At 40.8% G+C, this 13,858-nt stretch overlaps 2 protein-coding genes across 3 annotated transcripts; both read right to left on the bottom strand.

Moving 5' to 3' along the window:
* Positions 1-4,393: 4,393 nt before the first annotated feature.
* snrpg (small nuclear ribonucleoprotein polypeptide G) lies at positions 4,394-5,620 on the bottom strand. Of its 2 annotated transcripts, none has more exons than XM_030769113.1 (4): positions 5,526-5,620; positions 5,265-5,287; positions 5,021-5,142; positions 4,394-4,689 (listed from the first exon to the last, which is right to left on the bottom strand). In XM_030769113.1, exons 1-4 carry the CDS (start codon positions 5,555-5,557, stop codon positions 4,639-4,641), a joined length of 228 nt encoding a protein of 75 aa, XP_030624973.1. In that variant the 5' UTR covers positions 5,558-5,620; the 3' UTR covers positions 4,394-4,638. The 2 variants fall into 2 exon arrangements, with proteins under 2 accessions (XP_030624973.1, XP_030624972.1); XM_030769112.1 differs by having other exon boundaries at positions 5,018-5,142.
* A 2,233-nt stretch (positions 5,621-7,853) lies between these two features.
* On the bottom strand, positions 7,854-9,452 carry LOC115806800 (zinc finger protein 343). Its single transcript, XM_030767659.1, has one exon. The coding sequence runs from the start codon at positions 9,450-9,452 to the stop codon at positions 7,854-7,856; it is 1,599 nt and encodes a 532-aa protein (XP_030623519.1).
* Positions 9,453-13,858: the final 4,406 nt, after the last annotated feature.

Raw genomic sequence — 13,858 nt, forward strand, 5'->3', positions numbered from 1 at the left:
ACTCGGTTATGTTGAGGCAGCTTTGCTGCGTCTGGCAGGGGATGCCTTGAATCTGTGGAGGACACAATGAAATCTCAAGACTATCAAAGCGTTCTGGAGTGAAACATACTGCCCAGTATCAGAGCTCTGTCTCAGTCGCAGGCCATGGGTCCTCCAACAGGATAATGACCCAGAAGATGGAACTAACAGCACCCCAAAATGGCTAAGAACAAAACATTGGACTATTCTGAAGTGACCTTCGAGTCCTGATCTGAATCCTATTGAACATCTATGGAAAGAGCTGAAACATGCAGTCTAGAGAACGCGCCCTTCAAACTTGAGACAGTTGAAGCAGTTTGCTCAGGAAGAGCGGCCCAAACTACCTGTTGACTGGTGCAGAAGTCTCATTGAAGGCTACAGAAATTGCTTGTTTGCAGTGATTGCCTCTAAAGGTTGTGCAACAAAATATTAGGTTAAGGGTCCCATCATTTTTGTCCATGCCATTTTTCATTTGTTTTATTTAAAATATTCTGTTCAATCAAAAGCAATGTCTGATTTTTATTAAATATGAAATAAACAATGATGGATGCCAATCACTTGTCAGTTTTGAGTTATTTCAGAGAAAATTATGGGGTTTTTTTGTGGAAGGGTACCAACAAATTTGTCCACATCTGTATGTTACATCACTCCTGCCATGGTGATTTCCTCTGTCCTACCACTTGATCACAAAACATTTTACACAGAGATGAGGACTAGAGACTTCATGCATAAACAGTCATTATGAGCCTTCTGAAACCATGTGACTCTCATACCAATGATCGTTAACAGGATGCGTGATCTCATGGGTGACTGGTTTTGCTTGAATATTCCTGAAAATTAATCGGAGTATTCTTCCCAACCCATGATAACTGTAGCATGGGCATGCTTCCCAACATATAAAGTGTTACAATGCTTTTACCGTATACAAAAGTGAACAAAACGGTGCCAACAAGAAAAGACAGTCAAAGCAGGCGAAAATAATCAAAGCATGACTTTTCTGATGTAAAAACAGCATATACAGGTGACTTCAGTGTAATGCTGTGTATAACCTACAATAACACTAAGACAGTTTGCACTATATTTGAACGACAAAAAACTTACAGCGGTCTAAGGTATGCAACCATGGGTAAAAACCATCAGTGGAACTACATCTTCTCCTTTATGTTTCCAGTATCTATTTTACAAGATACCGGTTGGGTTAGGTATCCTTACTTAAAAGTAAACTTCTTCCTCTGTATTTGTAAAATTGTCCTTATTATCCCAGCCCATCATTTTTTTGGCTTTCTACAGGTCAGACATTTCACTAATAATATAAGCTTCCCAATAGATAAACCAACAGCTACTCCTATTGATTCTATTCTATTACAATACCAGTGCAATAAGAATTTCATCTCTCATTTGTATGAAAAGTTACAGTCTGTCAACGCATCTAATATTGTCAAGGTCGTAAATGCATTGGAGAGGGATCTGGGACTTAGGCTTGAGGTGGAGAGATGGTCTGATGCCTTGGAATCAATAGGGAAAACTTTTCTCTGCAGTGGACTCATCGAGAGTCAGTATAGAGTCCTTCACAGGCTACAGTGTACACCACAATTCCTCAAAGTTATTGACCCAAGGATTTTTCCATTATGTATCAAGTGTAAAAAAGTCTTGGGGTCTTACTGTCACTGTGTTTGCCAGTGTCCCCTCATTTCTAAATCCTGGGAAAGGGTAGTGGTGGAACTTCATAAGATTTTTAACAACAATATAAATATGGAACCTGCTCTGTTTTTGTTGGATATTGTGAATGAGGGCTTTTCCAAGCCATATGTGCAGAAAAAACTTCTGTTCAAACTTCTACTTCCGGCAAGAAGGTGCATTTTATTTCAGTGGATCAAGCCTTGACCTCCTACTGAGATATTTAAGGTTACACTAATGGAGCAACTGAGCGCAGTCTTGAAGGGAAATTAAAGTTCCTTTGATAGGCTGGGGCAACCCTTTCTGGACTATATCCCACATAGTATCTCAGACATCATACAAAGAGGGCATTACACCCTAGTCTGGAGACCAGGTGGCCCCCAGAGTGGGGAAGACTGCTAAAGATGGTTTCCCCTTTGTTTTTATTTTGCTCTCATATTTTTCTTTCCACTGTATCCCCCATTCAAGAATATCTTGTCTGTCTGTACTGAACCATCATACGATATGTTAATGTGGTGCTGTCTGCTGTCATTTGTTCTTTGGTTTTATTGTTTTGCTTTATGTTGGTTGTTTTAATCTTTGGAAAATCCGATAAAATATTGGGGGGTAAAACTGTTCTTATTATCTTATCGTCCTTCCATACCAAAAGTCCTAAGTCAGTTCTAATCCACATACCGTCACCCCTGGGCCCTCTAGTCCACAGGTAATGAGATGCTTTGGTAATCCATGCAATCAAACTTCTCAATAGCCAAAGCTACTCACCTCCTTTCTATAGTTATTTCTCCCCTGTCTCTGGACCTGTGTGTGTGTGTGTGTGTGTGTGTCCACCGAGTTCCCTATATCTCCTCTTAGGACAGTTTTATTCTTCTGTCTCTTGTGGTTTGTAACTGCAATCTCAGGGATACCCACCGGTCATACAAGCAAATCTCCTATACAAGATCAATAAACTCTTCCAGTTTTCCTCAAGGATAACTTCTTGCTGATTTTCCAATAAAATTGCTCATGCATTCAATCTTTTAAACTCAGGGTTCCTAAACATTTTCCTTTTAAAAATTCCATACTTTTCCAGACTCAAATTTCCAGACTTCTCGGTAGATTTTTCAGACTATATTTGACATTCAAGTACAAATAGCTAGATGTTTATTATGTAAATAAATGGTTTTAAAATCCAACTGTTAACGTGTATGTTACATTCTGACTATGTATACTTTTCCTGTATGTTACCAAATAATTGCCATAAGATTGTAGCTAGGTACTGTGGCTCATACAATGCACAGCATTTTATTCAAGCTGCAATGCTAAAACAGTGCAATGCTATTCAGTTTTTATCATGTATATTTAAGTAACTGTATACTAGGGGGTATGAGACACCAACTTACCCCCAAATGTTTGGAAAGAGGACCAGGGAGGCACCCTGAGCTCCATAGCCTAGTACAGTAAATAAGAGAGAAAGTTATATTTTAGGTTTTCAGGGGACCAGAGGATGAAATTTAGATTTTTGTATTTGCTTCTCCATAGCGGGGGCTATGAGAGACTAAATTACCCCCAAGAGATGAGGGAGAAGCCCAGGGAGCTCTCCTGAGCTTCAGAGCCTGAAATGTTGATTTACTTTTATAGTCTTTTAGTAATTCGGATTTACTAGGGGGGCAGAGAAGTTTGTCTAATAGCTCTTTTCCACCATGACGGTGCCTGTGCCGAGCCAGTTCAGCTTTGGTGCCTTTTGAGAAATGGTCCGCATTTCGACAGGTTTGCGAACCGAATGTTACGTGGCGAAAGTTGGGGTAATTTCCGTGGGGAAAAATCATGGCGGACAAAACACCTTCTTTTTGTACATTTTTTTTACGCTAGGCTTCCACACAATGTACCTCCAGACAGCGAATTTTGCCCCAGAGTGTAATTTGGTAGGGGGAAAAGCATGCCTGTCACCTAGCTCAAAAGTTCCGAGTCCTTGAATGAGTCTTTAATACATCTTTTAATTATACACGTTTTCATCATACATGTAGCCTTTATCCTCCGCCATCTTGGTCAGACTTTTTTGTTACTCCCACCTCTCTAAAGAATGTAGTATGTAGTATGCAGTACGCTAGTATGCCATTTCGGACACAGCCACTGTCATGTACCAAACACATCACACGCTGAATTGATTGGTCTTCACATGACTCTCAATTGCATCGCCACTGACGTCAGTGGTTCCAACTTTTGGACAGCAATTTTGAGGAGCCGTCTTTTTTCGGTGGAAACGCGTGGACCCGGTTCTAGATTAGGTACAGGAACTGGCACCACGTCGGTGGAAAAAGGCTCCAAGTCCCTCTTGCTGGTCTTTTAGCTGTGCTGGCTGCCTGCTCCAAATGCCGTGAAATTCTGCTTGTATGATCAATTTATTTTTAGGAATTCAGAATTTTATATTTTAGAAAACAGAATAGGGACAACAGTCTGGAAACACAAATATTTTACCATGCTCTCTTTTCTTTTTTCAATACTTATCCAGATCTGGAAATTACAAAAATCAAATTCCATACTTATCCATACTGCGTAGGAACCCTGTAAACTGTTTTCTCTCCATGTAATATAACATACATAGAACTAACTGAATTACAAAGACAGAAGGCACTGGGTTCCTGGTTATATCAGCAAGGTCATGAGCTAAAAATACATCAGACTGAAAATAACCAAAAAATCACAAGTCATGAAAAACAAGTCTTTGGTATTCACAAATTTATTCATTCATTTCTAGAACTGTAAATGTTCTAAATGGTACAAATATTTCTACAAGACAAATGCTCTTTAAAATTAGCATTTTCAAATTCTTACTTCTGAACAACTTTTGAATAACGAATTATTTTCTTAGAGGAAAAAAAAGCTAGTAAACAAAAACACAAACAAAATGCAGACTGAAAACAGGGTTATCCAGGGTCTCTGGGTGTACAGCGGCGCTGACGTTCCTCATACTCTTTCCAGGGCCTCCAGCATAATGATGCTATTTCCTCGGATTACCTGAGAAAGTGAAAAACAAAGGAAAATGAACATCACTCTCAGCTGTTCATTTAAAGATGGCAGCATGAGAAATATGAAGACAGCTTTTAAGAATTAGAGCCCCTGTGCCACCAACACAGCAGCACATAGCATTACATCAGCCCCAAAACAAAGAGAGAAAAGAATTAAAAATAAAGAAAAAACATGCAGCAACTTTGGTGATGCAGCACTACTACTAACAGGTTTCATATTAATCACAGTATTCAAAGACGGGCATCACTACAGAAACTGGCACTCTTCCTCCTGTGAGGAGTGAACCATAAATAAGGCTCAAATAAGAGCTACTGACCACCATGCCGATGGAGTTCTGTTGTCCTCCCGGTGCCATTTCCAAACAGTCGTCCACTACAAGGTTCATAAATGGGTCAAAGCCACGCAGGATGCCCTGAACATGTCTCCCACCATTCAGTTTCACTGGATATGAAAACAAACAGGAACAAAACACAGGGTTAGCCTAAATGACATTACATAGTTTTAATCCACCTATACATCTTATTGGCCTAATTGTAGTAGCGTTGGCTTAGCCAGGTACTTACGTGATAACTTCTTATCCATGAACCTAAAGAGTGGATAAAATAAAACAGATTACAACGACATATTAAGCCCGAGTTGTGCCGTGCCGTACCGTACCGTGTAAATTACTTCCGGAAAAGCAAAACAAGTAACGCGGCAGTCCAGCCAACAAGATAACATTAGCTAAATCAAAGGGAGCTAACAGCAGAACTCAGCAGAACAAAGGATGAGTAGTCTGAATTAAAACTACGAGAAATACTATCAGTAAGCTTTCTCATACTTACTTTTTTAACTCTGGTGGATGTGCTTTACTCATGTTTGAATTATTTTTAATTATCTCCGACTGCTAAATTAGTTTCCACAGCGTTTCCAAATTGCCGAAGAACCATGCGTACAACCGGTTTCGGAAATGACGTTTAGAGCGGGCTCATAACAGACCAAGACATTTTTACCAATATTGCCACCTACAGAACTGGAGCGGAACCACCTTATTGGCCCAAATTGTATGTAACGTGGTACGAAATCAGACAACACACTCGCTCACTGTTAGATTAAAAATTCCTGTAAATTAAAAATTCCTGTAAAGAAACAGCATTTGACGGAATTGGTTTCCAGAAACCACGATAATTGTTATTTAATCAATATTTTAAGGCTCATTGGGAAGGACTTCAGATGTTTTTCAGTGTTCAGCAGATTTTTGTTTTAAAGATCTGCAAAATTTGGTGCAGTGAGGAGCTGATTATTAGAACATGTATTCTTCACAAAACAGGAATGGAACATAGTGAAGATGGTCTACTCTTAACATTTCACACAAAACAAACCAAAAAACAACGTTTGAGGAAATCATAATCTAATTATAGTTTACATTCAGAGGCTTCATTCAGTGAGGTAAAATTGTTTAAGATTAGGGGGCAAAAATCAATGCTCAAAGTTTTATTTTGTTTAGGGATTCTATATTCCAAACCTTTGTACCAATATTGAGAGGTGGTTTGTCACTGAGAGAAAGAGTTTATGTCAGTGAATATGGCAATATTTCTGCTGAAATGATAACAGTATAGAGTTTCCTGTAGATGTATTTACATATAGCCTTCTTATGATGTGACACATTCTGTAACTGAACTGAGGTCTGCAAAAATATTAAGTGATGAGACATTGCAAAATGTTCCAATTTTATTATGTAAGTAGTGACAGCCATACACAAGGCCACGGGAAACTGGAGAACACACAGTAATGGGAAAGTAGAAGTGAAATTACAGTAGGACACCATGTACTCCATCCATATGACTGTAAACCATCAGTTCTGTTTGGAAACTGCATATGTTCAACAGCCTTTGTGGCAGTGTGCTTTAAAAAACACACTCTCCATTCCAGAGTGATCTACAATCACCACTGGCAGTTCAGACTGTTTCAGTGCTCACCAAAGAGAGAGTGAGTACATCATCTAGGAAAAGCCATGTCAGCAGACTCAACACCTTTCAGTATTGGTATTAACTTCACAAACCACAGTGATTCTAAATAAAACAACATAACAGAAAATACAACTGATAAATAGCACAGCAAAAACAGACTTTCACAACATGTGATATGTTGGGTAGCTAGCATCAAATGTAGCAATGTGCCATTTTCAGGTACATAAAAAATTTAACTATGCTAAGTATGCTTCACAAACTCACTTGCTGTACATAAAACAAAAAAAGAGCTTCTATAAATTTTATAAAAATAAAGCATTTTTCAGATAAAACATTACAAATCAGGCAGAAGGTAGATTCTGAGATTTTACAAATCTTTGTCTTGAGTAGAGATTATTATTCACCAATGTTACATATTATTTTATATGTCCACCTGCTTCGTATGTCTGGCATTTAAAAAAAAAAAAAAGGGGAAGAGAGACACAAAAGGAAAACCGCATTTGTCCTGCTCATGTCAGCTTATGTCCATTAAGGCATCAACAATCTTTTTATTGAACAAATTCCAGGGAAATCATGTTCCCAACTAACAAGTGATGACAACTAAACTGCTTCACACTGAGGCATACAAACATGAATTTTTATTGTTCTGCAGTTCAACTACACATTCTCTTATATTGGCGATCACCAAAACGGCTCATCTCTCTATATTAGGAAATGGATAACTGTTAAATGTATCCGAATACTGTCTGTTTCTCACAGTGTTTACTACGTCATGGCATAAACAGGCATCCAAAGGATTGGCAGGGTCATTATGAGACTTTGGCAGCATTGCTGGCATTAGCTGTCACATAACCTGACCGGTGAGAAGGAGTGGTTTTGATGAGTCACAGAGAGTAACTGCAATTACAAGGGAGTGTCCACCTCAAAAAAAGTTTCTCATCAAACATTTCTCACCATGTCCAAAACTGACTGACTCATTGTATTTTCATTTTCTTTGAACATACTCTCTGAATCAGGCTCAAGACTACAGGGAAGCAGTCTAACAGACCAGTCAACAAAAGATATGAGAAAACCTGTACATGTTGAACACTCCCACACAAAGACTATGGAGCATAATGGCTGTGATTTCTTTGGATTTGAGTGGAACTGGCTACACAAGTGCCCATGACCTTGGAGTACAGTGAACCACTAGAGAAGGACATTTCAGTCATTAACAGGCTCATTGTCATCATCTTCACTGTCGCTACAGAGAAGGTGCATCTGGCAGTGCTGCAGAAAAGTGCCCAGTGCAGAGAAGGCCTGCCTACAGGGCACGCAGTGGTAGACACGATTCAGAGGAGGCTCTGGGACCTCCAAAGGGGCCATTCCTTTGGTACACACACTGCACAGCTCGACAGGGTCCATAGGCTGATGCACTTCCGCATGCTCCTTTAGTGCGGACTGAGAACTGAAGACCTCCGCACATGACGGGCAGGGGAACTCACCGTCTTCCTCCTGCATCTCAGGCTCTCCCCTGGACCTCCTACGGTCTCTTCTAATTTTCAGCTTTCCTGCATTCCCACCCGAGTGTCTCCTAGTCTTTTTTTCAGTTTTGCTACAGACTTCAGACTCCCCAATAGATTTGCATACCTTGGGGTGTTTCGGTTGACAGGCCAACTTGAACCTCTTAGCTGGCTTGGACTCCTGACCGGGTTTAGGCACTTTGGAAGGTCTTCTAACGCCACGCATGTGAGTCTGGTAATGAGTACTGTGGTTACGAAAATGTGCCCAGCGTGTAAGATGGTGCAGGAACACTTTTCCGCAGTGCAAGCAAGGATATGTTTCCCCCTTCTTTCTCTGCCGAGCACTCTTCACCGATGCTTTTTGTTCCTTCCGGATCATCGGATCCCGCCGGTGCTCCTCCCGTCTGTGCAGGTACAGTGCTGATGTTTGGGAGAACACCTTATCACACGACCGACATGGAAACAGTTTGTTTTTCTCCTCCTGTTCAGCCTCTGATTCTCCACTGTCTCTGTGCAAGGTCTTACGCTGCCTCCTCCTCTTCCTCCTTCTCCTTAAGTGCCCGGAATGGGCAACACGCCAATGACTGGCCAGACCAGCTGGGGACCGGAATGTTCTAGGGCAAAGCGAGCAGGTGCTACTGCAGTCCCCTGACCTCGAGGGTGAAGGTGGAAGGGATGCATAGGAAGGTGTTGGTGTAGCGACTGAGACAAGTGGAAAGAGAGCCGCAGAGGGCACGAGCGGTTTGGGGCTGAGTGGCGCAGGCTGGCACTCCCCAGCCTGCTGGTGGTAGAGCAGCTCCTGTTTATGACTGAAGGCTTGGCCACAGGGAGCACAAGCGTAGGGGCTGTTGTCAGGGAGACATCGGTGCTGGTAATGGTAGGACTGTTCATCAGGTCTCTGGGGCTCTGGTGGTTCTCCCTGACAGACTGAACAGGTGGCTCCTCGCTGGAGTTTCCCACAGCAGCCCTGACAGACTGAGGATCCACTCAGGCACTTGTGTAACTGGAGTGTGGAGAGTAAAGCGAATTCCTGGCCACAGATACGGCATCGGTGGGGTTTGCGTAATGCATGGTCCCTCTGTTGGTGGCGAGCGAGACTAGCCAGGTCAGAAAATTCCTGAGTGCATTCCTTACAGATAGCGGCACATGTCTGCTGGGACTTTAGGTAACGCCCTTCTTGCTTATATTCCATCTGGGCCATCAGTTTGGCCAGTTTGGAAAGGGTGTCTCCCACCGGTCTGGTCCTAGCAACAGGTTCCTGACCTCTTACCACATTACAGTTGTGAGGAACTGTATCCATCCTAAATCTTTATGGGGATGAAAAGTACATTTTCTGTTAGGGGGGCACAGTACTGGGCATTTAGATTGTAATGTGTATGTGGTCAACCATGCACCGTTATAAAATTGAAAAAACAAACAAACAAACAAACAAAAAAAAAAAACACGTCATCAGTGATCACTGTGATTGCAGATGAAAGTGGTCATACCTACTGCGCCCATAACTGGGTTAACTGATTTGACGGTTTCATATGAATTTTAAATCAAGAGCAAAAAGTACCGTATCATGTTATCACCTGCGTCTATCTTCTGGGGGGAAAAAAGAAAAGAAAAACAGCTTCTCTAACATATATTATTCATTAGCTCGTCGTTGGATATTTTAGAGGTATGTTTTCTTACTGCGTAAAGTTCCCTGGTCTGCTAGTTATATAACAAAAGTGGTTAGCTATACCCCTGTGGCTATGCGTTTCCTTTGGCTAAATGTGGCGCTTTCAATAAGTGACTTGCTGGAACATATAACAACAGCTATCATTAAATACTATGTCGGTGTTTTTGGATAGAAGAGCACACTACAGATTACTGACTTGAATGTCAATTCATTTTATCTCCGGCAGGATTGCTAGGTGAAGTTAAATGGTTTCAAACTCAGCAAAACTCACCAACTTAGCCTAGCTGGCGCGAGAACATACGAACACACCACGCAGGTCGATGTGCTAATATCTAGAATGTTTAGACAGGCGTGGGTAGGTGATAAACAAAACAACTAAATGAAATCAAATAACTCCATAAAGATTTGACCCAACCTTGGTTTCACTTTCTATTGATAATGGAGTGTAACTCACATGCGCTCGAATCCGATATCATTCAAAACTACAAACACCATCCTACCCATAAATCCATGCGGTCCACGCCTTCTGTTCCGTGTGATCATTTTTTTCCTCCCGTGTGTTTTGTAGCCCAAAATTTTACGCTGTACTCATGTTCAGCAGAAATTTACTTTTAGTCAGGCCTTGGCAAAAGTGAGCGGGCACGACTTTCACGCACGGTCCATCACTAGCCTACACATTCTTTATAACCTACTGCTGAACTGAATGACAGGTCAGACACCCCGTATCGCAACTGTCGCGTACTTAATAACCAAGCCGGTCCAATCCTTCAGTTTGTTTGCATTGAAACGGAATACGTAGTAAACCACAAAATTGCGCATTAGAAATTTATTCGGTCGCATTAGAAATGTATTCGCTGGAAGAGGTGATTAGCATAGGGTAAAATTTTACTGGCTAATGGAAACAGGTTTAGCCGCGTCAGCAAGGGATTTTAGCACGTATTTCCGTTGAAGTTGCCTTCGACAACTTTTAAACCCACAGCTGTTGGCAACTAGTCCCGCGATGAGGAGAGTCTGCATTTTAAATATGCATAACACAGCTGATGGAAACGCGCACAGACATTTCCTTAGCCGAATTTTCATGAACGCGCTTAAAGTATGCGAACGTGTTGAGTGGAAAACCAGCTGCCATCTCCTGTTGAAGGTTTACATCGCTGGAACTATAGTCAAAACCAAACTTGTTAACTGGCTGATACATATGTTAGTTAAACTCATCAAGCATAAAAGAAATAAAAAATTAGGAGACATTTTCTTATTTCAGGAGCGTTTGTGATGATATAGTAGTTATATTATCAACCATTTTAACAAACAATAAGGTTTTGTTTTTAAGTATTAAATAATTCCATCCTATCTCGGGTGGCCTATGCATCTTTTGGGCAGGTCTAGGCCCCTCAGGCCGTCTGTTGGCTACGCGACTGATGTTCAGATTAAACATTTTTCTTCAGTTCTTTGCGGTATGGCAACTTAAGCTTGTTTTAGCTCGTTTTATTTGGTTCTGTAATCTTCTTCTATCTAAAGAGGCAATGTCTTGGTGGTGCTATCAGCTCATTGTGGAAGTTCTGGTCTATCGTCCTCACAGTAATTAAATTCTTAATTTTAATTTCTCTGATGTAATTTCAGTATGCAATACTGACTAATGTTTCTGTCTGTCTACACTTTGAAACCCAATAAGCATATAAGCAGCGTGACCTTTTATTTGACTCTCTGAGCATCCATACATTGTATCTTGTCCTACAGACCATATAAGACACTTCTGTCTCTTGTCTTTTATTAGTACAAATAAGAACAGTGCCAACCAGATTTATATCCCAGAAACAAGTCTTTGGCCTTTAAACAGAAGTGTTCTTGTGAACTCAATACAGAGATGTCCACCACTGGTAATAGCATTGTAAATCTAGTTGTGATTCCATTTTAGATCAATGCCTCAAATGAGTGTATTAATTAAAAACGTTAAACTCAGAATATATGTATTAGATCATGGCTCTCTGAGGAGTTGTCAAATGCCCCGTTATGTGTTCTAAATGTGTGAAGAAGATATTTATTTCCTTTGTTAATCCCACAGATGGGGAAATTCAACCTCTGCATTTTGACCCATCCAAAGCAGTGAACACACAACACACACTATGAGTAGTGAACACACACCCCGAGCAGTGGGCAGCCACACAACCATAGCGCCCAGGGGGCAGTTTTGGGGCCCAAGGGCACCTCAGCTGTGAATGTTGAGGGAGGGGAAAGTGCTGTTCACCCACTTCCCCCGCCCACATTTTTTCCTGCCAGTCCCAGGGAACCGGCGACCCTCCAGTCGCAAGCCTGCTTCTCAGACCATTAGGCCATGGCTGCCCTATGCCCCAGATGCCATACTCCTTTAAAAACTTTTTAGATGGTTGTAAATTCCCTCTACAATCTGTGAGATGTTTTGTGTACTTACTGTTGTAGGTTACTGAAAGTATTGTTATACAGACAGCAAAGTTGATTTTTTTTTCTTCTAAAAGCAATTTTCCACACAGACTGCAGTGTACACCCCTTAACACTCGGATGGATAAAAGAGGAGGATGCAGCATAGTGTTTTGGGTAATTTTTATTTAGATCCTTGTGTCTGACACCTGTATTTTACTTATTCTTTACATGGAAAGCCAAGGAAGTAGACACTGAATGCCTTGACTGAATGGATGACTATGAACACTGATAGTTGAAGATCATTTTCACTGGTAACTACTAATTACAAATAATAACTTTTATAGCTGAGCCTCAAATTCATCTTGTCCTCACACATTAATCAAACTGAGCCAGTCGTCATCACTGGTTTGTGAATTTCCTCAGCTGCACAGCTAGTACAATATCACTGTAGACGTCTTTTGCCTAGAATCCATGAATAGCTTTACACTTCACACTTCAGCTGAGTGTGTTTTTGTCTGCTGAGGTTTCACCGTGACTTCTTTCAAAGAACAACTTAAGGGAATGGATGTAAATTCTTGTCAAAGATAAATTTGGTGACTTTTTTTTCCAGCTAAGAGCTTATGACCATGTGATTAGAGTTGTGTTGGGGTAGTTGCTCAAAAAAAAAAAAAAAAAAAGCTGTAAGTTACCAATTACTTCTTTAAGTTGTAAGTGGATTACCTTACCTTTCATGTGCTTATGAACACCCCTTAGCTGCTCTAAAATAACTGTAAAGCGCGGCCTCATTCATGAGTTCACATTTTCGACCAGTGACAAAAAATAGAAACACATGAGCTTAGCCATCTGACGTTAACTGTAGTAGCTATATTAATCGGGATGCTGTCATTAGCTTCAATGGTTAACTACCGGTAGTTTCTGAGGTAGCTAGTAACACGTTCTAGTATCATAATCAGCCGACAGCTGTGTTATCTGTATTTTGTGATTAAAAGTAACATTAAAGCTCTCCATGTTATTGTCCTGTTTGGCTACACCGTATTTTCGGGTTTTTTCAAATGTAGCAGACCTTGCTTGCTAGCTAGCTAATTAACTAATCAGTTGTCGGTCTTGTCCCATTTAAGGGGACCCACAGTCAAGGACCCAGTCTCTCCTCAGTGACAGCGGGTAGTTATATTATACATACACAATTAAGGTGAACAGATGTGTGTTGCGTCATAGCTGCTTCTATAATCATGTATTTTAAACATCGCTGGAACACTGTATTGACCAATTTGCACCCAGGACCGGAACTATCCGTTTTAAAGTTAAATTTAAATATTCATCACGAGAAACACTGGTTTGAAAAGGCAAGTGCAGTGCAATAAAGAACATTTTAATAATCCAGTAACTGTGATGTGATTACTGAAATTTGAACTGTAATGCTTTGCTTCGTAGTAGACGAAAGTTATACAATTACAGTAACACGTTTGTAACTTGTTACCCCCAACACTGGATAAGAGACACAAGCCCACATATGACTGAGGTAACGCAGGCTGAGGGTCTGTAAACTTCTCAGCTGCCTGGGTGTAACTACAGTGTCAAATATAAGAAACTCACCGGTCTCTTCTCTGAGAGTTTAAATAGTGTGTGGTGTCCATCAGCTAAAATTG

Source organism: Chanos chanos, chromosome 3 (assembly GCF_902362185.1).
Source record: "Chanos chanos chromosome 3, fChaCha1.1, whole genome shotgun sequence".
Taxonomy (NCBI): domain Eukaryota; kingdom Metazoa; phylum Chordata; class Actinopteri; order Gonorynchiformes; family Chanidae; genus Chanos; species Chanos chanos.

Excerpts from the sequence above, each read along its gene's own strand:
- snrpg (XM_030769112.1), bottom strand. The coding sequence starts at position 5,557 with ATGAGTAAAGCACATCCACCAGAGTTAAAAAA. Across the intron at positions 5,143-5,264 it reads CATGGATAAGAAGTTATCAC|TGAAACTGAATGGTGGGAGA; the intron begins GTAAGTACCTGG and ends TTTCATATCCAG. Across the intron at positions 4,690-5,017 it reads AGAACTCCATCGGCATGGTG|GTAATCCGAGGAAATAGCAT; the intron begins GTCAGTAGCTCT and ends TCACTTTCTCAG.
- LOC115806800 (XM_030767659.1), bottom strand. The coding sequence starts at position 9,452 with ATGGATACAGTTCCTCACAACTGTAATGTGGTAAGAGGTCAGGAACCT.